The sequence below is a fragment of the Dasypus novemcinctus genome, chromosome 4, assembly GCF_030445035.2.
Source record: "Dasypus novemcinctus isolate mDasNov1 chromosome 4, mDasNov1.1.hap2, whole genome shotgun sequence".
NCBI lineage: Eukaryota > Metazoa > Chordata > Mammalia > Cingulata > Dasypodidae > Dasypus > Dasypus novemcinctus.
Window position 1 is genome coordinate 43,030,277 of NC_080676.1, and position 26,161 is coordinate 43,056,437.

Sequence of the window (26,161 nt, forward strand, 5' to 3'; positions counted from 1 at the left end):
TTGAGGTACTGGGGCCAGGGATTGAACCCAGGACCTCGTATATGGGAAGCTGGCATTAAACCACTGAGTCACATCAGCTACCCTAAGTTGGTTTTTTCATTCCTCTTACTTGTTGTTTTTCTTTTTGTTTTAAGGAGGCATGGGCAACTGAACCCGGGACCTCCCATGTGGGAAGTAGGCACTTAACCACTTGAACCATATTTGTTCCCCATAGTTTTGCTTTTAACCTACTTTCTTATCTTTACTTTTCAGCAGTTTAATTTTTATGTGACCACATGTAGTTTTCTATGAGTTTATTCTGTTTTAAGTATTTGCAAATTTATTTTTTACTAAATTTGGGGCAGTTTTAGCCCTTACTACTTCAAATATTTTTCTCAACAATCTTTTTCTCCTTGCCTTCTGCAATTCCTGGGACATGACTCTTTACCCTCTATTGGTCCCAGAGGCAGTGCTCATTGTTTTTCCATCTCTTTTTATTTCTGTTCTTCTAATTTCTATTGCTCTACATTCAATTTCACTGACTCTTTATTCTGTCATGTCCATTTGTGATTGAGACTGTTAGTGGCTTTTTTTCCTAATTTTGGATATTATATTTTCCAGTTGTAAAAATTTCTTTATGAAAAATATAAAAACTTTAGTTTCTGTATGTCTTCTGAGAACTTTCAATTTCCATTTCCCTTATGTGTGTTTACCTTTATTTTATGGAGCACTATTATAATAGCTGCTTTAAAATCATCTGATAAGTCCAACTTCTGAGTCCTTTTGTGGTTGACATCTGTTGATTGTCCTTTTTCTTGGGAATTGACCACATTTTCCTGCTTCCTTCAATGTAGAATAATTTTAGATCTTAGAATGTATGTGTAGAATAGTATATTTTGTCAATTCTGGGTCCTGTTAAAATCTTCTGGTGAATACTGATTTTTGTGCTACTGTAGCAGGCAATCAACTCTTTTAGGTTCATACTGTAAGTCTGTCTTACCTTATGTGGATAGTGTTTCTAGTATCACTACAGTTTTAAACCTTTGCCATGGTACTTTGTGTGTCTCCCACACCTGCTCACTGAGGGATGAGCTTGTGGCCCATATGGTTTTATACACAGAATTAAGGAATCCTCTTCTCTACCTCTATCCTTTCCATGATTTTCTCCTATAGGGCCTCTTTTCTCAATCCTTGTTTAGAAAGATATGGCAAAGTTGGGAGAAAAAGAGGAAGCAAACAATACATATGGACTTCTTTTTAAACTCTTCAGATGCCAAAGGCCCATTTCCCCGTTATCCTGGTCAGAGATGAAGTTTCTAATTGGAAGTTTTGCCTCTCATTTCACTGCCTTGATCTTATATGACATGGGCCTGCTCAAATGAAAGCCATGAGACCAAAAGGAACTCATTCCCATAGGGGTCAATTGTGCAAGTTTTGGTCTCCCCTCCTCAATCTACCTGAAATGTTTACATTTCAGAGACCTCAGGTGATCATTTTAAAAATGTATCCAGAGTCTTTAGTAGGTAGGGTGTAGTTCATTTACCTCATCTTGATCTGAACTGGAAATCATTTCAAAACTTAAAAAATGACTTAAAATGTACAGTGCTTAACCAATTTATTTCACAAATTGTGGGAAATGCATAGATGCATAAAAAAGTATACAAATCATGATCCTACCACACAGAGATAACCATTCATATTAACATTTAGGTGAATTTTCTTTCAGACATTTGCTATAAAGAGAAATTTTGTGTTTGTTTTGTTTTACAAGCATTTGGATCATAATGAACAAGTTGTTTGGCAAACTGCTTTTTCACTTAATACATCATGAGTACTTTCCAAAGTCAGCTAACATTCTCCCAAATTATGATTCCGCAGTATTTTAATATTCATCATATTTTATTTTCAGTCTTTTTGATATATACAGTGAGTTTCTTTTTATTGCTCCTATGAGCAGTGTATGAAGACTGTGTTTCCTCAGCACCTTTCTCAACCATGCTTGTACCATTTGTAATAGCTTCAGCAATTTGACAGAAAAAGAATATAGCATCTCAGTTTTAGACATTAAGATAATTTTGCACTGTGTCATATATGTTGCAATTTTTCCACTTTATTTACTTTTTAATTTAAAAATATACGGAAGTTTTTGATGTTTAGACAGTAAAACTTTCAGATTTTTTCCTTTTCTGTGTTTTTCTTTGGTTTTATTTAGAAAGATGTTTCACTCTCCAAGGTTAGAAAAATATTCATCTAAATTTTCTTTTGGCTCTTTACGTTTAGTTTTTTTGTTTTTTGTTTTTTAATTTGGACTTTCTCTCCATCGTAGCTATTTCGTTGGCTAATGTGAGATAGGTATTCAACTTTAATTTTTCCAACTAGCAAATAGATGTTTAGCAGGATTTATTAAGCTGTATGGTTTCCCCTTGTTTGAAATGCCTTCTTTATTAAGTTTTGATTACTTTTCCATAGTTGTGAGTAGACAATGTATAAACTATTTGAGTTTTTAATTGTATTATGTCAATTTATCAATATTGCATCATGCCACCCTTTTTAAATTATAGTTTTACTAAGTTTTCCATATTTAGCAAATGAAAACACAAGATGCCCAATTAAATCTGAATTTCATAATCTCATGAGATATTTGAAAGAGACTTTCACTAAAAAGTTGCTAGATGTTCATCTGAAATTCAAATTTAATTTAATACCTGTATTTTATCTGACCACCCTCTATTCCAAAATCTGGCCATAAAATTTGCCTTAAATTTTCTTTTCATTTGAAAAGTTCTAACTGACTGCCACAGTAAATAATGCCTCAAATAGTTGGGCTCCTGAAGGATCCGGAAATCTCCAGACACTACCGGCAGGGCTGACGATTCAGGAGTTTGGTCCCCTGCAAGTGGGCCCTACTTTGAAATTTATGCTTCCTGGTATGACAGAGTTGGACTCCCTACACAAGGCTATTCTGCCTCTTCTATTTGAACCTATAGCTAGTACTAGAGTTGATAGGTGTATGGCCAAGAGACTTAAATCTCTGGGCTGTCCATGTGCCAGCTGGACCCTGAATCTCAAAAGAATTGCAACACCTCCTCTCCAGGTCACTGGACTCAACCAGGGCAAGTAACAAGAGATGATGATGGACAACGACCATCCCAAGGAACAGAGAGAATCTGCAACTTCAAGCAAGATTGTTCCATCCATCTGTCTCATGGAATATAAGCCTCCTCTCAGTTTGAGGCAGAGTGGGCATCACCATCCCTGAATCATCAGGATTGGTGAATGAATGATGGACTAGAGTAGACTTACTGTTATTCTACTATAGACTTATTGTGATTCTAATAATGGAAGAACTTATATCATTGATGTGGAGGCAGTGACGACAGGAGGTTTTGAGGACAGGGAGAGGGAAAAATAGGTGTAATACAGGGGCATTTTGGGGACTTGGGAAATGTCCTGAATGACATTGCAATGACAGATACAGGGCATTATATATTTTGTCATAACTTAGAAAATTGTGTGGGAGAGAGTGTAAATTATAATGTTAACTATAATCCTTGCTTAGTGGCAATACTCCAAAATGTGTTCATCAATTGTAACAAATGTACCATACTATAAAGAATGTTGTTATTGTGGGAAAATGTGAGAGGGGCAGGGAATGGGGCATATGGGAATCTCCTATATTTTTTATGCCACATTTATGTAATCTAAGTATCTTTAAAAAATAAAAAAAGAACAAAAAGGAAAAAATATATTAAAAAATAAAAAGGTAAAATAATATTTGAAGATGTACGTAGAAATAAAATTCTCAAGGAATCCTTATTTTAAAAACCTCTCAAAAAACAGGTAGTCTTTACACAGTCTCTGTAGCTCCAAGGGATTCCACTTCTTCCTCAGCTATTGACCCTTGAGATTCGCCTCCATACTGCCGCAATTTTTTGGAATGACTTTCCTTTGGTTTCTCGAATTTTAATGAATGAACAAAGGAAGCGGAACAACAGGTACAAAAATAGATAAAGTCCACCGAACTCCTGCACAGAAAAGAAACACAGAGTTCCAATTAGCTGTTTGACCCTATCTTTGTTCAGTAAATTTGCACAGTATTAGGCTGCTTACCACAATGTATGGGAAAGTTAGGGCTATGATGAAATTGCAGGTCCAGTTGCTGAATGCAGCTAGTGCTAAAGCAGCAGGGCGTGGTCCTTGAGTGAAAAACTCAGCCACCATGAACCAGGGGATGGGGCCTAGCCCAATTCCAAAGAAAGCGGTGAAGAAGAAGATGGTTGCCATGCTCAAATAATTCATCCAAGCAAACTGAAACCGAGGGAACATAAAAGAAAGTTGGAATTTGGGTATTTCGGTGGGTTGTCCTTTAGCTAAGTAGCTTCCCACTGAGTTTAGAGGTGACACAGCTCTCTTACTGATGTGCTTATGTAAAATCAACTACAGTTATCTTAGACTGAGGATAAATCTTTTGAGCATCATTAGGGCAAATACTCAGTTTGGAGAATTTATATGATGCTTAGCCATTTTGCTGTGAAAAATGTGAGGCAAGAGTCCACTGGCCTTTGCTCTTGCCCATGCCAGGTTTCTGAACTGGATGTATGACCATCCTGTGAAATAGGAGAGGAAGGCGCTGGGCTCAGATTAGTTTCAGGTACTTGCCTGAAGTGAAGCAGGCAGCCACGTGGCAGAGCTGGGATTAGGACATGCTTGTAGCTAACCCCGGGGCTGCGCTCCAATCATATTGTACACAGCCTCTCAGGAAACAAGCACAATTTACATGCTGATGTCCAGTTGAAGCAGACCAGATAGGGAATCAATAGATGGATATAGAACTTGGCAGACAAATTGCTGCCATTGAACACATGTCCTCAATACCCCTCAGAAGGCTGCTGGAAAACCTTCATGAGAACTCCCATTCGGAAGGAGATATCTTCAGGAAGCCAGGAGAAGCTCAGGGGCCTTATCATTGGCCCTCCTGGGGGGCTGATGGTGGGGTATCAATCAAAACAGCAAACAGCTGGGATTCCTCCCATGCCATTAGCAAAGGGGTGGAAATAATTAATGGTTTAAAAAGGCTGAACTGGCCCCCTCTTGCCTTTTAATCCCTATTCCAGCCTTCTTCACCCCGGCATAGATCAAAATGCAAGTAAAACCTGGGCATTTATACTCTATAATGGGCAATTGTAATCTGTAAATTGGCCCTTTTCATCACTCTTCAGCCCCTTTATCTTTACCTAGGACCCATGATCTGCTATTTTCACCCATTTCACTTCCCACCCTACCTTAGTAAATTTCTGGCATAATCAACATGGCGTGCTTTTGAAATTCATTTCTTGCAGTTTAGCCAAGGACCTAGACAAAATCCAGCTACACAGTTTATAAGCCTAAGAACCTAGTTGTTCCCTTTTCTTTATATAGCTCCTTAGTGTGATATGCCAGTCCTCTGGCTTCATTTCATAAGTCAATTTCAAATGCTTTTGACATACAAAGTACTTTAACCTTGAACAAAGAATTGTTATCATATGGTCACGAGAAAGCTCAGTGCGGATACGAAACTTACTCTTTGACAAAATCCCCCTAACATCAAGATGACACACCAAAATGTCCATCTGTGTCCAATATTAAGCAGAAAAATTCTCCCTCTCTTCTCCACAAGGAATACCTAGGAAAGTTAAAAATATATTTCTTAGTTTTATAGGTCACCAAATACTGACTTTAGACTTAAATAGTTCTTTTCTTCCAAAAGTACCTGGAAGGAAGCAGTCCTATTGCTCCCTTTTACAAATAGAGATCTAGGAGGGTCAGCTCTACCCAGAGCTGGTCTCGGTAAACTAAGGTAATCGACAAACACCTGTTTACTGAGTCACATTGACTGCATTAGGCCTTTTTATAGGTAGAATCATAGCTGTACTCCCACTCTAGAATTATCACTTTGGGTACAAAGTTCAGATGGTATACATTCTGGATCACTCCCAATAGATTTCCTGCAAATTTAAACGCAAAGGTTCAGCATAAAACGTCATATATTTCTCTTCTGATAATTGTCCTGTTATAATTAACTACAGAATCTTGAAACAACTTAGTTATTAACTACTTCCATTCAATATTCTGACTGCTAATAAAGTCAATTCATGACCATTCACTTGACATCATGCTTAATTTAAGCCTTTTACCATAATCCTCAGGTCTGTGCTTTTCTGGTGTGGCTAAATGTATCTGGTGCTAGATGTGAAGTAATTCATTTGAAAAGATAGCCTTTAGCAAAGGGTTAAAGTCTTTTTTACCCTATTTCAGCAGCTATGTCATTTATTTCTTTGGGCCTGTTGACCTTTACATTAATGGTTAAGATTTACCATGAGCTCAGATAGAGTTTGCTGATAGACCTTTGCCTCCTAAAGGCGGGTGACTCACAAAAAGGACTACCTGTGACAGTTTCTCACCTTGCTGAGTAAATTGACTAGGCACATCAGTCTTTTGGTGTGTCGATAGCAATGATACCCTTAGTATATTGAGCTTTGGCTCTGAAAATATCTGGGAAATATTTATTTTCACCTACAGAGAAAGCCACTTTCATCTCAGAGGTACATTCATACTTCAGATAGCTTGAGAAAGAAGTGGGAAAAACAAACTACAGATTAAAATTTCTCTGAAAATTGTAACTTTCAGTGTTGACCTGATGACTCTGTTTCAAGCCTCCAAGAAAACAGAAGCATTCTCAGGATCAAAGGCTTTTACTATGTGTTTCTTTAGTTTCTGGAAAATTATCTCCTTCATTGGGAAGATTTTTATTTTCCTAATGAACTCTAAAACTGCACACCTTGAAAACTGAGTTGGGCTCTCTCTTCAGTAGGCTAGATGAGCACTATAGAGTGGGTGTGAGATTTGTTGCTTGCCAGTGGTTAGAAGTGTTTGCCCAACTATAACCCTAATTTTTGTTGTGTATCACCTACATCCTGAGTGACAAGCTAGAGTTTGCTAGTAACTGCTTCTCCTCCAGGCCCATGTTGCATTCAGTTTTCTCCATATTTCTTTCCACGTTTTCTCTCTGCTACTACAGAATCTCTTCTACAGACTCATTAAATGGAAGTTCATATGGAATGGAGACCATAATTCAGAATGGAGTTAGGAAAGTCTCTCTATTTTCCTGCATACTCATTTAGTTTGTTCCTTCCAATTAGTGAAATAAGCATTATCGGCATTTATTTCTATTAGCATATATTCATTTGTAAGGATACACAGAAATACTTAACATTGGTTAACTCTGGAGAAGGGGACTGAGTGACTGATGGACTGTCCTTGTAAATATTGAACATTAAAGCAAATTTTCAAAAACAAATAATTACCTGGATTGCCAGGTCACATGGTAATTCAATGTTTGACTTTCTGAGGAACCACTGAACTGTTTTCCACTGTGGCTATACCATTTTACATTGACATGAATATGTGTGAGGGTTTCTAATTCTCTGCATCCTCAACATTTTTTTTTCCTTTTTTTTTTTTTAAAAAGCCATCCTAGTTGGTGTGAGTTGCTATCTCACTGTAGTTTTAATTTGCATTTCTTTAATGGCTAATGATATTGAGCATGGTTTCATACACTTATTGGCCATTTGAATATCTTTGGAGAAATGTCTAGGCAAACCTCTGACTCTTTTAAAATTAGGTTGTTTGTCTTTTTGTTGTTGAGTTGTAGGCTTTCTTTGTATATTTTGGATATTAAACCCTTATCATATACATGGTTTCCAAACAGCTTCTCCCATTCTGTAGGTTGTTGTTTACTTTCTTTGATAATGTCCTTGATGCTCAAAAGTCTTTAATTTTGAAGAAGTCCATTTTATCTAAATGTTTTTGTTCCTTATGCTTTTTGTATAAAATTGAAATGCCTATTGCCCACTATAACGTCCCGAAGACTTTTTCCCTGTATTTTCTTGTGTTAGTTTTATAATGTTTGCACTTACATTTAAGTTGTTGACCCATTTATAATTAGTTTTTGTACATGTTGAGTGGTATGGGTCCACATTCATTTATTTGTCTGTGGATTTCCAGTTGTCCTAACATTATTTATTGAACAAACTGTTCTTTTGCCCATTGAACTGACTTGACACCCTGTTGACAATCAAGTGGCCATAGATTTATGGATTTATCTCTGGAGTCTCACTTGTATTCCATCAGTCTAAATGTCTATTTTAAGACAGAACCATACTGTTTTACTTACTGTAGCTTTTCATTAAGTTTTGAAAACAGGAAATCCTCCAATTTTTTCTTTCTTTTCCAAGATTCTTTTTGCTACTCAGGGCCCTTTGCAATTTCATATGATTTTGTGGGCTAGCTTTTCCATTTCTGCCAAAAAAAAAAGGCTGCTGGAATTTTGATAGGGATTGCACTGAATTTGTAGATCACTTTAGGCAGTATTGACATCTTAACAATAGTGTACCTTCCAATCCATGATCATGGGATGTCTTTCCATTTATTTAGATCTTCTTTCATTTCTTTCAACAATGTTTTATAGTTGTCAGTGTACAAGTCATTTACCTCTTTGGTTAAATTTATTTCTAGATATTTGATTATATTACATGCTATTGTAATTGAATTTTTAAAATTTCCTTTTCAGATTATTCATTATTAGTGTTTAGAAATTTAATTGACTTTTGCATGTCTTCCTTGCATCCTACAACTGAGCTGAAATAATTTATTGAATCTAGTAGCTTTCATATGGATTCTTTAGAATTTTCAATGTATAGAATCATGTCGTCTGTGAATAGGATAATTTAATTTTTTAAGAATGGACCATGTTTATTTTCCTCTACTTATTTAGTTAAAACCCCAATGAAATTGAAACAAAATTTTCCCAAGAACTATCAGGATAAAAATCATGGGAATCATGGAGGAGAGGAACTTAGGTTGAAGAGCCAATATTGATAGAAATGACAATAAATTGGCTGATTCCCAGGGGTATAAGTACACACTGAAGGAGAAGAAACCCAGGACTTTATACAGGGAAAGGTCTTTGTGCCCCCACGTGAGTTCTTAATTCACAAGCCAGTGACTAAATTAAATCCCTTCTTAGTTATGCCTAATCATAATAGGACTTACCCACAAGTGTGGCTGGGTTATCACAATTAGGACTTCTTCCCATAACCTCTTGGTTGTACACACCCAGTGCACATGGAGAAAAATCACTGAGTCCTCTTGCAGTCAAAAGTTTCCCCCCTTTTCTGGACAGGGGACAAATGAAGTATTTATCTAGACTACTTACAGAGACAACAGTGAAAACTACGTTGACAATACCAAGTCCAATCATTGCATAATCAGGGTGGCTGATTCCAGCTATCTCAAAAACGTGGGTTGAGTAGTAAAAAATCTGAAAAGTAAAAGCAGTTTAGCCTTAATCAAGGAACCTACTACATATAGCCTTAAAGTAAGAAATATTTTAGGTACCTAGAACTTCAGAGATTTTGTCCACCCTCTCCTTCCGGGAAATGGAGAATTCACAGTCTTTCTTCAGTGTACAACACCTTCTGATTGCTTAAAAGCCTTTTCTTTTCTGGGAAACAGATGTGGCTCAACCAATTGGGCTCCCTTCTACCATAAATAAGAGGTCCAGGGGTCGATGCCTGGGGCCTCCTTGTGAGGGCAAGGTGGTCCATGCGGTGAGCTGGCCCACGCGGAATACCAGCCCATGCTGGAATGCTGCCCCACACAGGAGTGCCACCCTGTGTGGGAATGCTGCCTTGCACGGGAAAGCTGCCCTGTGCAGAAATGCTGGCTGATGCAGAGAGGTGGCGCAGCAAGATGACGCAACAAAAGACACAGAGGGGAAAATAAGAAGACAAAGCAGAACAGGGGAGCTGAATTGGCGCAAGAGAGTAATTGCCTCTTTCCCATTCTGGAAGGTCCCAGGATCAGTTCCCAGAGCCGCCTAATGAGAATACAAGCAGACACAGAAGAACACACAGAGAATAGACACAGAGAGCAGACAACAGAGGGAATGGGGGTGGGGTGGGGTGAAATAAATAAATCTTTAAAAAAATAAAGTCTCTTTTTTACCAGGAAACTCTGCTACTGCATCATCTTTCCCTTATAATTTTTAATTGTTTAAACTTTTTGTTCAAGTCTAACATATATGTAACATACATGCGCATATTGGAAGTGTAAACCTCAATTAATTTTCACAAACTGTACACACCCATGTAATCAGCACAGAGATGAAGAAAAAAATTTACAACCCTCCAGAACCCATATATATCCTTCAACCCATTGTGTGTACCACACTACAATCGCACTTCTAACATCATAGTTAAATTTTGCTTAGTCTTGTACTTTATACATGTTTTATTTTGTGTTTTACTTCTCTTGAACATTACTTTTGTAAAAATCATCCATATCATTGCATGGATTTGTAAACTGTTCATTATCATTGGTATATAGTCTTGTATGGTATTGATATACCACAATTTATTTACCAGTTCTACTATTTATGCATATTTGGGTAGCTAGCTGCCAATGCAAGGTATTAAGAGTAATGTTGCTATGGACATTTAGTACAATTCTTTTGGTTAAGTAAAAACATATTTATATCTAGGAATAGAATTACTGGGCCACAGCGTATGTATGTGTTCATCTTTGGTAGATACTGTCAAACAATTTTCCCAAGAAGTGTCAATTTTATGTTCTCACCAACATGTGCAAGAGTTCTGGATGCTATCACATTTAATCCAATGTTTTCCATTAGTCTCAGTGGAGACAGAGAAACCTGGTTCACATCCTCCTAATAGACTTTTATTATTTCGTTATGTTTATAATAGTCATTTAAGTCATTCAGTCTACCTGTCTTTCCTACATAACATGTGCTGTTGCTGGCACCTTTTCCTGCAGACAGGGCTGGTACAGGAGGACTGCACAAACTACGTGTTCAGTGAGTAGTGGCTGAGAGCACACAGTGAACTATCCTGCCATGTTTAGGCTTCCCATCAACCTCAGAGTCAGCATTTCCTGGATGCCTCTCTAAGTCAGGCACTGGGCTAGAACAGGAGGCAGGGAGGTTCATAGAAACTGTTGTATATTGAGGCAGAGTGGAGACAAAAGGAAGCATTTTGTTCTCTGAGTCCCAAAGTTATTTAAGAGTTATTAGACAAAATTGAATATCACAGTCCCCTTAAAGGGGGCAGATATTATAGTAGAGCAGTATCTGGTTTGTACAGTGAGGCTCACGTCTCCTATTTCTTGAACTGATGGGAATTACTTCCTTTGCCTCCCCCAAATCTCTGTCCATCTCTCATTCTCCCTCAAAGTGTCCCTTGTGGATCTCAGATTGGTGCAGTACACTATGGCAGAAGCTGAATCACATTTTAACATCAATGAAAAGTGATAAGTAATATCCTTTATCTAGTTACTTAACAAATGCTTACAATTTTTTCCTGTTCCTAATAGTTAGCAGAAACATTCTAGTCTATATAATGTAGGGGTTTCAACTGGAAAGCAGAAAGCTAGCTACTTTATTTTTCAGTATGCTTTTCAGTCATGCCTTATCTACCCTTACGTACCATGATCATGCCAGTTCACTCTTGTATATTATGTGTGCCATCTCCCCAAATGGTACAAAATTTGTTGGATGGCTGGAGCTTTATACCTGCCTATTTGGTATACTGCCTTTAAGTAGTGCATTGTGAGGTATAGAATTCTTTTTGCCCTCGTTATCAGAAGTCCTAAATTTGATACTCAATTGTATAAGCTCCGTATATTTCTGAGTTTTCAGATGTTGATTTTTCTTTTCCTTTAGGGTACTGGGTCTGGGGACTGAAGCTTAGACCTTGTATATGGGAAGCCAGTGCTCAACCACTGAGCCACTTCAGCATCCCTGAGTTGGTTTTTAGCTTGTTTGATTGTTGTTTTTGTTGTTTGTTTGCTTTTTGGAGGTACCACGGATGGAACCTGGGACCTCCCATGTGGGAGGCAGGCACTCAATTGCCTGAGCCACATCTACTCCCCTCTTTTTATATTTATTTATTTATCTTTTGCCTTTTTTCCCCCTTCATCTTAATGTATATATAATACCATTGATTTTAGACATTTTTTAAAAATTGAAGCAAGACAAGGAAAATTAATTCATGCTTAATACATATTTGTTTAGTAAGCATGTGATGTCAACATTTTAAAATGTCTTTTAACTACCTAAACTTCTACCCCTTACCCTCTCTTCCTAATTTTACTTTGCTCTGAAGAGTTAGAGGGAGTTCTTAAACTTACTATAGTGGTTCCAAAAAATTGCTGAGTCATATGGAGTGCCAAGGCTGCTAGAATGGGCTTCCGGTAGCTGGAATTGGTGAAGAGTTTAATTATGGAGACTTCCTGCTCACATGATGCATCTTCCTTTTCTCCTCTCATGTCAGTAATGTCTTTGGTGACATCATCAGATCCTCTGAGTCTTTTCAAGCCTGTCCCCAAAAATGATCACATTGAATCAACTCAGTTTAAAAAAAAAAATCTATTTTATTTTGTTAACAAAAGAGCTAGAGGTCTGTTGGCCCTTTTGAGCACTTAATTGCATGGGTGTTGGAAATTACTTTTTGTTCAATTAAATTCTGCTCTTTGGTTAATATCAACAAAAAGCAGATTTGGTTTCATTCCAAGGCAAAGAAAACTATGATCCTTATTCTCTAAGAAGCACAAAGTTGGAAGAGAGTTTTAGAAACGTCTGACTATGTCCAATATCTTCCATGTAGTTTTCTGGTTTGGGCTGGAGTAAATGCTTATGAGTGCAAAATGGCATGGAGTTGTACTTTAACCTTGTTTTGTCCTTTGTTAAGAAAAACAAGTCTTCTCACTTTTAAAAAATAATGTTCAAGCCTGACAACTTTTAACATTTTGCTTTTTCAAAGTCAAACTCTAAAAGGTATGCTTTCATTTCAAACTGTTGTGAAAGATTTGTTCTTTAACCTTGAAAAAAATAAAGTAATAAAAACAGTAAAAAAAAAAATAACATGGAGCAATCACATTAAACTGATTTTACTCACTCTTCTTCATGTAACCACTGCTTTCATTTGAAAGGCATTGCTACCAATTTCAAGAGCAACCATTCATGAACTTTTTTACATAAACTGAAAATTCTAAAACAATAGGTAGAAAAAAACCAACCCCCATACTTACTATCCTCTGCTTTGTCTTCCTGATCCACCTTGATATAAAGGTATCTGGGGCTTTCAGGACAGAAGAAGAGCAGCAGAGACTGTAGGACAACTGGCACCATGGATAGGCCAAGCAGGACGTGCCACAGATCCTGATTGCCAAGGACAAAGCGGAGGCCCAGAATCTGAAATGGTAGGTAAGAAGCATATCAACTGCAACGCACTTTGGGGCTGCCTTTTATAACAACTTGTTGAAGAAGCACCTAGGCTATTCAATAGTATTTCCTAACATCTTGGTTCAGGTATGCACAAGATGGAAACTTTTACTAATGTACCTAACCTTAACTAAATTAGATTTATGTGTTTTACAAACAGTTCATCTATTAAATGAAAATAATTTTACAAATTCCACTGGGACATTTAAGATGGGAATGAAACAAACTTTTAAAAACATATTTGATATTGAAAGAAATGCACAACTGTGCTCTCCAGGCAATGAGATGGAATAATGCTATATTAAAATCATGAATAATTGTGGACCTTTGTTTAAGAATTCTTTCTGAGAACTTAGATAGACTGGGATACATTCAAAGGACAATGACTCTGATGAGAACCAGCTTTCTGGTCTCAACTCCCCTGGCTCACAGACTGCCCCTGAATAGCCCAGGACTGAGTTCCATGGAGTCCCTGTGAGACGAGGGGTAGCAGGACTGCAGGCCCCCAGGCGCTAAACAAGAGCTGCTCTGGCCATCATGTACATGTTAGATTTCCAGTTATGATTCTGAAAACAAAGAATATCCTGGTGCCAAATATTGAAATTTCCTATTCCTTGAAATCTGAATAGAATATTTTAATTCTCAAATAAATAGCTCCAGAACTTCAAGACTGACTGGAGGCTCATCAGGTCTCCTCCAGCGCCCACTCCACAACTCCAAGGAGAAAAGTGCAGAGTGGTAAAAATTTAGCTTTGAACAAAAAGCCTGTGTCTCCACATCACCTTCACCACCAGTGGTGGATTTGGTTTTTCTCTTTGTGCTGATCCAGTGAGAGCAGACAGAGAAGGAGAGGACCGATGAAGTAGGGGATGGGGTGTTTTTACCTGACTAATAAGAATGCCTGTGACAATGGCCAGCTGGTGGAAGGTGCTAAGAGCACCCCTGAGAGAGGTGGGAGCAATTTCACTAATGTACATTGGAACCAGGACTGATATAATCCCTGCAAGAAACAGGAACATAAAGGTTAAAGTACAACCAGTACTATCTCAGTAATAATGATTTTCTGTAAATCCAGTCAATATCCTGACCGAAAATCCCCCTGAATCCATTGGAGGGAAAAGCTCTTGTGTCCAGCCATGGAAGCATTTTCCAAAAATAAATATATTGTTGGTAAGACCCCAAATGAAGTTGTTGTTGGAAATGTGAATAGAAAGAAATGGTTACTCATGGATTTGGTAATCCTTCACGACATTGTCTTAATTAGCAAAAGTCTTTTTAAATATTATTTAGTTTAGATCATAATGCATTAGATTGTCTTCAGAAAAGAGACTTAAGAATGCTTTGATAATATTCTTAATCTAAACTCATGAGATTAAAGTGGGTTAGAAAATATGTAGACTAACTTTTTCACCTGAGAGAGGTGGGAAATGACTTGTCCAATTTCACAGCTCAATAGAGCCTTGGCATGAGAACTACTGGCTTTATTTGAGTTTGCACAATGTGGTGGTGCCTCAAGACCACTGTTAGGGGTGGTGGGGTGTAGACAGATGGGAATAGGTTAAGGAACTAGGGACTATGGAGATCCTTTCCCCCAATCACTTCACCCAGAGCAACCCAACTCCTTCTTATTCTTACCCAGTATAGACTTCAGAATAGATTTTATTTGAGGAAGGTCTTTTGCTGATTAAAGGAATACCACCCCCCCCCCAAAAAAAAAATTGAAACACGCTAGTCACTTCTGCCTTCTGTAGCTTTCTTAAATGCAGATGTAATCAGTCATGTTGGAAATGGAGTGCTCAGCCATTTGATGATTGCATAAAAAGGTCAGAGACTATCAATAAGCCAGGGGTGAATTCATTATTTGGCATTTTCAGAAGAAATTTAAAATAAGATTTTTTGGAGGATTCCTTTTACAGACTGCCTATCAAGGGAAATGGATGGTCTCTGTGTCATGGGTTATTATCTGCATTTTTCAGGAACGAAACCAAGGTTCTGAGTTAATTAATCTGTCAAAGGTCCAGACAGAAGTAGACAGAGACAGTGACAGAATTGATTCACTATGAACCCAAAGCTCTCTCTATTGTGTGTTTTGATTTTTCACCTTGTAAAGCTACCCTGGCCTTCAGTTATTTGTATTAACACAGACAAGAGTGAAAAAAGACATTCAATTAAGTTATTAACTTAAGGATATTTTAGACTTGTGTTTCAACTGATCACTTTTAACCCTTCTGTCCTACAGGTTAAAGTGTTATAAATATTTAATGTGAAATTTTGTCCTCCTGCGACAACAATACACACAAGCATGCACACTCACAAAACCAGAGGTCACACCTATCTACAAATAAGACTGTGTAAAATAGTGTGTGTGTGTGTTGAGTGTGTGTGTGCTTGTTGGGGGAGATTGGGCACTGAGGATAATCCATGGATATTAGTACTTTGAAAGGCTGCTACAATTTAGGATTATGGGTTAAAACCTCACCCCAGAGCTATCAAAATCAGGCTTCCTTGCCCTTAGAGGTTAAAGATTTGGTGATTGGCTTTAGAGCTGAATGACCCTCCTGCTCAAGCTTCTGTTGATCCATTGCTTCGGGAAGTTTAAAAAGCTGTTTTCGAGAATGAATGATTCCTGCTATTCCAATGTGACATTCACAGAGGAGCCATCTTCCTCCACCCTGAGCTCCTGGTCAGTAATTGTCTATCTGCTTTTGCCTGATTCTCTCTCCCTTCATTCACCACCACTTTACCACTTCACCCAGCCATGTGTGAAATCAGACAGGGTCAGGGAAGATGGACTGACAGAAGGGCCCAGGGTGTCAAGGTCTTGCCAGGAAAAAGGTACAGAAGCACAAGAAGCCATGTAGACCCAAAGGGCAGAGTTTGGGGTTCTGGATGTAGCAGTCTTCTCCCATTCAATGCCAATCAGGAGTAATAACAGCTGGCATCTCTTGAACCCTCACTGTATGTCCGATTCTATCTTGAACACTTTACATGCATTCTCACAAGGACTCCATGAAGTATATGTTATTATCATCTTCATTTAAGTGAGGAGGAAACTGAAAACCAGAGTTAAGTAATTTGTCTGAGATCTTACATTTAGCATTGGTATCATTGCCATGGACAAGAACATAGCATCACAATTCCCATTTACTGGTCCCTACCTGCCCTAACCTAGGACTTTGACTTTGTTCTATTACCTTTCTCTTTTGTGACACCACTTTAGGCTCAAAAAAAAAAAAATTCTTGCATGTTACCACATCTTATTTTAGATTACTTCACACAAAGATGTGTGTGTGTGAGAGACTTACCACAATAGAGTCCTGATATGCCTCTTCCTGAAATGATAAGAATGTGAGAAGGTCCCAGTTTCGAAAGCACCATCAAGAGAGCTCCAACTAATGCAAGACAGTTAGCTACCCACAAAGCTTTGATTCTGAAATTTGAAAGAACAAGGATTATAAATTCAGCACTAAAAATTGAAAAATGTGTTTACTTTCAGAGTATGCTGAGATATTAACCTGAGTATTTTAATTTTACTGTAAAAAGTACTGAAGGAACTTTAAACTACAGTTCTACTTTGACTTAACTGTGAACTAAAGCTTATACAAAAAAGATTATTGATGATGGGAGAATCTTGGTTACCCAAGCTTGCCCTTCACCTTTGCATAGAGAGAATTCAGTACTAGTGATGAGTAGTTTAACACTTCAGACATTTTTTCAAACAGTTACTATGGCACTTTGATATTATTTATGCATTCAAAAAAAGAAGGATTATGTTTGTAAACTGGTCTTTTCCTCTAGGCATGATACCTTTGATTGTATTTGATTCAGCTGAGATGTCTTTTATTAAATTATGTTAAGATTAGGGCTTTGATTCCTCCAGTCAGTACGGTGTAACACAGGTTAAGTCCCCACCCCGTTATGGGCTGCTATTAACCAGCATGCACTCAAGAAGACAGACAGAAGAAGAGAGAGAGCTTTGTCAGTTTTGATCCTGGAGACATAGGAAGAGAGAGAACTCCATAGATACCACAGAAGAGAACTTCATCAGCTTTGATCCTGTGACTCTGGGAAGAGAAACAGCCATTCAACTGATATTTTACAGCTAACCTTGTGAAGAGACCAGAGCAGCTGGTAAGGCCCAAGAAACCAGGTAGAGATTACCCACCATCTTGCTTCAACATGTGGCAACAGAATTTGGTGAGAAAACAGCCTTGAGCTGATCTCTTTAGGGCCATGTAAATGTATGCTTTTACCCCAAATGAATACCCTAAAAAAGCCAACAGATTTCTGGTACTTTGCATCAGCAACCCTTTGGCTGACTAAGACAGTTAATAATTAAGTTTGTTACAAGTTGATTGCTTTAGATAATACTTCTTTAGTGATAGCTAAAGTAAATTCTATAGTTGTAATCTGAGATTTCTAGTTTCTTTGTTTTTTTTTTTTAATGGTACAGGTTTTTAGTTGTAAATAATGAGAGGAACTTTCAATGTTAATTTTCCTTTTGTGAGAATTAAATTAAAACATACTTTTACTTTAAGCCTTATTGTAGAGAATTATTAATGTTGTATGCCAGCATATTTCCAAGATCTATGAATAATTTCAACCAAATATATAATAAAACAGGCCTTAGTAAAAAAAAAATCAATTTCAAAATTCAGCATATGAAAATTGAAAAGCATTTGCAAGTATGTTATGCTTTTATTTCTGTGATAGGAAAGTGAGATACACAAAAACCTTCTCTAAGTTAAGCAGATGTTATTACATTTTATTAAGGCCAGTAAAAGGATTCGAGTGGGTAAGTGTGGAAATGTTTGCTTCATGAAGAAAGGTAAACACCTTATTTTTATGCTCTTCTTGGGATTAAATCATGTTCTAAAAAAAGCATGTTCAGGTTCCAAACCCTGGTCTTGTGGATATGAACCCATTTGTAAATAGGACCATTGAAGATGTTATTAGTTATTTCTTACAATAACACAAATTGGTATTTGGTTTGTGCCCAGACTGAACAAGAGTGGGCCTTAATCCAATATGGCTGAAGTCTTTATCAGCAAGAAAATTGGACAGAGAGCAGGAGCCACGGGGAGCAGGCAGAAGCTGGAAGTTAAGAGAACCCGGAAAAGAATGGAGATGACACCACCATGAGCATTGCTATGTGATGGAAAAGCCAAGGAGCCCCAAGATTGTCGGACAGCCAGAACATGCAGATTCAGGAGGATGCAAGCCTTCTTACATATGAAACCATGGGCCAATAAATTCCAGTTGTTAATACAACCCATTGTATACTATTTGTATGGTATTTGTTTTAGCACCTCAGAAACAAATAGGTTTCAATATTTCAGACATTGCTGGGTGAACTTTTTCTAAGCAGCTATAGTTAACACCAGAATTTTTAAAAAATAGAGAGGGGAACAGATGTAGCTTAAGTGGTTGAGTGCCTGCTTCCCACACCTGAAGTGCATATGAGGTCCTGGATTCAATTCCTGACACTGGTACCTCAAAAAAAAAAAAAAAAAAAAAAAGACTAAAATTATATAATCTCATACAGCAATGATTTTACAAAAACCAGGTGGTAGGCTGAATAATGGACTTCTAATTCCCAGACTCTGTGAATATAGCAAAAGGGATTTTACAAATCTGATTAAGTTAAGGATATTTTGAGATTAACCTAGACTATACAGGGAGACCCAATGATATAATCACGAGTAAACTTTTGAGGGAGGCAGAGGGAAACACTACTGCAGAAGAGAAGGTGACTTGATGACAGAAGTAGAGATTGGAGTGGTGCACTTTGAAGATGGAAGAACGGACCACAAAATAAGGAACAGAGGTGCTCACAAGAAGCTGGAAAAAGGCAAGGAATGATAATAGACATTCTACCCTCAGAACCTCCACAAGGGTCCAGCCCTACTGACACCTTGATGGTAGCCTGATTTCAACTTCTGACCTCCAGAACTGTAAGACAGTAACTTGTGATGTTTGAGCCATTCAATTTGTGGTCATTTGATATAGCAGTAATAAGAAACCAATACAAACCATTTGATGGAAATAAATGGTAAACAAGTACCAACTACCTTAAGGCAGGGGAAATAGAGGTATTATTTTTACTCACATTGTAGATGGGGGAAAATGTTTTAGAGACTCCAAACAACTTGCTCATTTTCACACAGTACATAATAGCACTAGGACTTGTTCTGTGTGAAACCAAAGTTTAATGTGTCATTTTCATCAGTTCCATTAAATTTCTACCATTTTTTATAAAAAAGCATGCAACGTGTGTTCAAAGGAAACCTATGTATGCCTTCCTTGACTCATGTGTGAGTTGCCCAGACCATGTTCTGTTCATATGTGGTTTTTAAATTGTAAGCACACAACCCCTGGAAAAACTGAACTTACAAACCTGAAACAATTAAAAATTGGCTATAGACATTATGTTCTATTACATAAGTGCAAACAAAGACTTCCTTCAGCAATAATGGAAGGAATACATTTTTACTTATTTATTTTTAACTGGTAGAGAAATGATCCTGGCAATAAGGGAAAAATCATGTCATCTTCTAGTGATTCTCCCCAGGGGAAAAAAAATTATTTTATGGGATAGTTCGAACTCTCTTTTCTTAATTTTAGAGTTGAAATTTTGAATTTTAGGGCTGTTTTTCAAGGAGCATCATTTTTCTGCTGGGAACTAGAAGAAGCCTCACTTTTAGTTTACCATATACCACTAGATAAATGGCCATTTGACATTGTTTTGGTGTCTGAGTATTAAGATGCTAAACCCTAAGGCTTAAGAGAACCTGCATCCTGGTTCCAAGATTAGGACACTAATGAATGTTCTAAGATAAATTACCACACCTGTCAAAATTTCATTTCTAAATGAGGGTAAACAATGGTTTCAGCTTTATCTTCAGGGACAGGAAGAAGTATAAAATATCAGTAACTTCTAAAAGAATTGGTCTATCCGTATTTTAAAAATTAATTTAATTTTGCTTAATTTAATTTTCTTTAGTCATACTCTAGAAAAGTACCCATTCACTGCTTATGACAGATTGGTACAAATGGAAATTGATGTTTAAGAATGCTGTATTTATTGATTCTGATTTAAAGTTTGACTAAACACCATTAAGTTGGTAAATATGTGAGAAAATGATCATTTTCTTTTATGGTAGCTGAAAGTCCCTTTCATAAAAGAATGAGAATAAAATTTGGGTTACCGTGATACCCTTTATTTAAGAAAACTTCTTATAGTCTTATTATATAAAAGCTCTGATACAAGAGGAAGAAGTTATCAGAATTTTAACAACTAGAGAGATAAAAATTATAATTTGAACTGCAATTGGTAAATGAATTGTAATCCAGAATTATTAAGCTAGTTGCGTAGATAGTTATATACACCTTTAAAGGCTTTTGTGTTTTTCTAAATTTTCCATATCTGGCCTATATTGTTTTTACATTCAGAAAAAAATGCAATTAGGACAGAAAACCTGAACTCAATGAGCAGGAAATGAATCTAAAGAAAGCAATAATTATTTGATTTTCTGATTTTATTTCCTCTCTATATAGGGGTGAAATCCCTATGTCTTTTAGTATGTCATGATTAAGTGACACTTCAGGGTTAAAGAGTTCCACTGAGCTTTTAATCCAAAACACCTAATAGAAACCAGAGTTGAGAAATGATGCCACTGCTTCATCTCTGGTTGGGGCTTTGGGATAGCAGTAGTAGCAGCTAGAACCTCCATACTAAGTACACTGGGCAATTGTGAGTTTGGGATATTGAACGGACCCAAGGCCTTGGCTGATCCAAATGCTAAATTGTCATTTGAAAATGAAAAATTGGACGATTGAGAAATGGAGGGATTTGTTAAAGCACAGTGGACTCCCAAGTTAAAAATTCCAATCTTGGCTCTTCTATTGAGTTCCTGACTTAACCATTTGTGCAGTGGTTTCCTAATATGGTTTATAACTTACAAAGCAGAGAATCAAAGCACTTATCTAGAAATATACACCAAACCTACTTTTGCTGTAAATACCTCCACAGCTAACTAGATTGTTGCAACAACTTTCTTCATTGCCCTGATCTAACATGGACCTGTATTATAGGTTATGAATTCGACAAACAACTCTAAAACTATCTCACAAAAGGAAAGAGCTTATCTTTCTAAACAAAGTCTAACAAAACCAATATATTAATGTTTCTGTGTTTAATGCTTATTTATGAAATTTTCCTACCTTCCAAGCTTGTCCCCAAGGAACCCACCAAATAATGATGCAATCATTCCACCAATTGCAAAGCTGTATACAGACAGGGACCAGAGCATGGTGACGTGGAGAGCAAACTCCATACTCTCTTCCTCGGCCCAAGGGGTTGGGATGGTGTCCACTGGGTGTGCAACTGTGGGCACGTCCTCTGTGCTGTTGACAGTATATTCGTTGGTGGCCTTTTGGTCATCCAGTGTGGTCAACAAACGTCCATAATGGGATTCTATTACCTGAGGAAATAAAGAAAATAACTCCAATATTTTAAACATGCCAGATATATTGTTTTTGTTTTTCCTTTAAAACATTTGTTAGTTATTCAAATGGGGTCATCCCAATTACGTGTTATACCCATATAAACATGGATAATTTTATTTATAGATGACCATATCTATAAAACAGTTGTCACAGGTTTAGTGGCAATGGGAACCAGGCATGTGACAGTTCGAGATTGTTTTATGAATCCAAAAAAGAGAGAATTTATGTTTGTAAACTACATTGGACTGTCAGAGGACTTGACTTAGGTTGAGTGTCTGTCCCTTGCTGGGTCTGACATAAAATGGACACTCCCTGAAGAAGACATAGGGGAACAGAGGGAGCTCTGTCATTTTTGATCAGGAGGCTCTGCAGAGAAATGAGTCTTTCGTCTGACAGTGTGCAGTTGACCTTGAGAAGAGAACAGAACACTTGAAACTGATATAGAAGACCTATAAAGAAATGAGCCCTCTGGCAGCCTACAGCTTAGCATGAGGATACACAGAAGGTAAGGCTGAATCCTTGCAGAGATCGCCCATCACCTTGCTTCAGCAGGTGGCAGCTGAGTTGGTGAGAAAGTGCTGTTATAGTACCTTGAGTTGGAATGTCCACAGCCTTGGGACTATAAGCATTTTACCCAAATAAACATCCTTTATAAAAACCAACAGATTTCTGGTACTTTGTATTGGCACCCTTTGGCAGACTGATACAAGGCAGGAACAAATAAGTGAAGGAGGCAAGAAGTACCTTGATGACTGGAGGAAAAAATGAGAGATTAATAGGGAGTAATAAGGATTGTGAAGCAGGAGAGCACTTGTCCCATCTAATGGGCGAAAATGTGAGACTAGTGTTGCATGAACTTCAATTTTTTAACAGAAGCCAGAAATATGAATGGTTATGTAATATTCTCCAATGTTTACATGCTGGCAACTATTCAAAATGAAAATATTCTGCAGGCTAAAAATAGACACATTTTCACACTAGCTTGACTTCTGCACCGAAGGTTTTAAATTGGTTACATAAATATTTTTAACAAAAGTATAAAAAAGCATACAAGAAAAAAGTTTGGGCAATTTAAGATGAGGCCAGGAATGAAGTTGGTATACAAAATTCATATGCTGGCTACCAAATCCTTGCTCAAAGTAAAACACACACTTAGCAAAGAATTTTCTATCTGCCAGTGCAAAGCAGGGAAAACAATCAGGTACATGGCTGATGAATTCCAAATATTAAAACCATGCAATGGCCCTTGAGAAGGTACTGAGCCCTGAAGAAGCTTTCTCCTATGGGTCCTCATAGAGTTCAGTGTGTAAAAGGAAGAACAGTGTTCGAAACTAAGTTTCAGGGAGCCATATTTTACGACGTGCTCATAGAGGTTAATATCATACCAAAGCATAACTGAGAAACAGCGTGTCCTTTGGGCCATCTTCCTCCTGTGTCATTCCTCTCAGTGATGATTTGATCACTATTCAGTGGCAGCAACCTGAGCTGGTACTATCCCACGAGTACCTGAAATATAGCTCTTCTAGGCTGTGCAAAGTCCTCTGTGCTAAAGTCAACTGAGTGAGGGGGAGACTTGACATCCTGTTACAATGAAAGAAGCCTGCAAAGATATTCGGCTCATTAGAAGGATGCCCCATATGAATAATATGCATAAACAAGGGCTAGAAGAAATTCTCCAAGGTGTTCTCAGCAGTTTTCTCTTCATGGTATAGTTATGGTTTTCTTATAATTTATGCAATAGGCGTGTTTTTATTTTATAATGATAAAAAAGTGTTACTTTAAAGTACCTTAACATAATTGCAAATGCCCTTCAGCTAATAAAAAAATGAAGGGCCAGAATGACCATTTTTACATAAACATATTTAAGCAGCTCTCTAAATACACAAGGGGAATGAGCCATAGGAAAGCACTGATCTGATGCCAGTGGGGGGAACCCTGTTTTCTACTCTGGCTCTGGGCTTTGGATGGAAGGAGTGGGGAGCCCTTAGCCTAGTTTTCTCTCTGGGGCTGGCGAGGCTAGTTTAGCCAAGGATGTGAAAAGGACTTCCAACAAAAGAGAAAAGACTCTACTAAGTCTAGGTTAACGTGAAGTTGAACCAAACTTCAGGCAGCCTACAACATTGTCAAATATCCATCATCACCCACAGAAGAAAGACACCGTCCAGGTCTCCTGGCCCTCCAGCACTATTTCCCTGTCCTCTCAGCCTTGGTAAGGCCTGCTGCTCTCATGGTAATAACCGAGGCACATGTTTTGGCCTCATGTTTTGCTCTCATGGTAATAACCGAGGCACCTGAAAAGAGTGATGGACTATGGCCAGCACACATTTCGAACATTCACATGCTGCAGAATCTTACACCTTTCCTTGGAGTCTAATGCTGTATGAGAAGCAGGTGGGGCAATGACAGATTCATAGGAGGCACCCAACAAGTGCTTATACCCTCCTCATTCACTAACCACTTTATTAAGTTCCTTCTATATGACAGTAATTGTGTTTGGCACTGGTGATAGGAAGACGAACAAGGCAGCAGTCTTGCCCTCAAAGATCCGATAGAATTAGAGCAGAGGGGAATGAACTCCAGGTCCCCCTGGCTTGTAGATGTGGAAGCTGGGAGAAATCACATCCCTCTCCTATCTATCCATTGGACACCACAGTCGTGGTGCCCAAAATACATGAAAAAATTTTTAGAAATTATTTGACATACCTTAAATAATAACCGTCCAAATAGTGATCATGAAGGAAATCCAAACTTTGTTGGTCTTTTTGAATATTATTCTGAAGTTTGATATTATTTTGCTTTCAATTTCCTAAGGGAGATGGGAATGGGGATAAAGAACTCTACCTTTCTAGTGCTTAGGTCTCCTAAAGGTTTTCATCTGGACTGGGAACAGGAAAAGTAATTTTGTTGGAAGGACAGAACTGGAGGGAGTGTATATTAAAGCACCTGGTGCATAGTAGACATAGGTGTCTAATAAATGTTTGTGCACTGCAGGAAATACATCCTTCTCTCATTTCCCATTATTCCCTAGAGTTTTTCATCCATAATGATTGGAATCTTGAATAAATGCTGCAATGAACTCTCTTCTTTTCTTTAATTCTCCCTGGGCACATGGTATTCTTACTGGAGTGTTCTGTGAGCTCAGCAGATAGCAGAATCAGCTCAAGAATCACTTATTAAATCCCCTGCTTCTCCTGTGAGGAATGTTGACTAAGGAGTCAAGGCAAAGTTATCAGCTTTGGAGACAAGCACCTCTTACCTGACAGAAGGCCAAGATTACCTGGTGTCCCCCTTGTGGGCACACTTAATCTCCTTGTCCAAAGAACAGGTGAAATCTTTCTGTCACTGACTGCAGTTGCCCAAAAGAACTTAGGTGTTTTACTTGCCTCTTGAGGTGCGTTGATCACATAAAGGTCATATCCACACTTGAAGGAACTCAGCACCGCAGTGAAGACAGCAAAAGCCAAGGTCCCAGTGATCTGTGAGGATTGAAACACAGGGCAGGGAAACACCCAGACTATTTCAGTTGCCCATTATGCTTTCGGTCATAACTTGCACTTTTTACAGGCTCCACAGGCTGATTCTGTATCGTCACTATTCATTTACAATATACCTTGTGCTTCCAGCAGGTGAGAACCATCACATGAGTACTTGAGAGCCATCCATCATTTCCCCTAATTACTAATGCTGAAAAAAGTCAGGGACAGCTTGTTCCAGGCAAGAAACCAAACATCCTTTATATATATATACACAGAACAAAACATCCCTTTCCATATAGATATGGAAATATATACATATATTTTTTAAAGCATTCAAAATCAGGCCTGGGAACTAGAATTGATGCTGACCAAAGGAAAGTTCCAACGTAAAAACAGTCATGTCAAATGAGAAATCAGTTGTCAAAGAGCAGGAACCTCCCCTAGGCATTGCTACTGTAGAAAAATGCTTCAGTACTTGTACAATATGCACTCATCAGCATTTATACATCCACATCAAGACCCAGGGAAAGATGTATTCCAAGATTTGCACCTAAAATTTTAGCAGATTGAACCTATATGTCTGGCTTAAGGGAAATTATACCCACCCCCACCCCCATTCCATGTAGCTACAGTAAAACAGTTTCAAAAAGGTAAGAGCCCTCATCCCCTTCAACTCTGCAAAGACCCTTCTAACCATCCTAGAGAAATCCTATGATGAGTACAGAGAGGCACTTAAAAGGATATTCAGTGCAGCAAGTTTTTTTGGCAATATAAAAAATATGGGAATAACCTAAATGTCAATCCATAGAAAAATGCTTAAAAAGATTGAAACCCACCATGGCATAGAACACTATGTAGCAGT

The 26,161-nt window shown here is 37.8% G+C and overlaps 1 protein-coding gene across 1 annotated transcript in view; it reads right to left on the reverse strand.

Annotated features, from left to right (window-relative positions):
* Window positions 1-1,584: 1,584 nt before the first annotated feature.
* The window catches only part of LOC101422600 (solute carrier family 2, facilitated glucose transporter member 2-like), a 30,347-nt gene continuing 5,770 nt past the window's right edge, over window positions 1,585-26,161 (reverse strand). Inside the window, 11 exon segments of the mRNA XM_058295268.1 lie at window positions 1,585-3,880; window positions 3,882-4,004; window positions 4,090-4,287; window positions 5,540-5,641; window positions 9,233-9,337; window positions 12,223-12,410; window positions 13,123-13,285; window positions 14,200-14,315; window positions 16,621-16,745; window positions 21,539-21,798; window positions 25,207-25,299. Of these exon segments, the coding sequence (XP_058151251.1) occupies window positions 3,827-3,880; window positions 3,882-4,004; window positions 4,090-4,287; window positions 5,540-5,641; window positions 9,233-9,337; window positions 12,223-12,410; window positions 13,123-13,285; window positions 14,200-14,315; window positions 16,621-16,745; window positions 21,539-21,798; window positions 25,207-25,299 (1,527 nt within the window). The 3' untranslated portion in view covers window positions 1,585-3,826.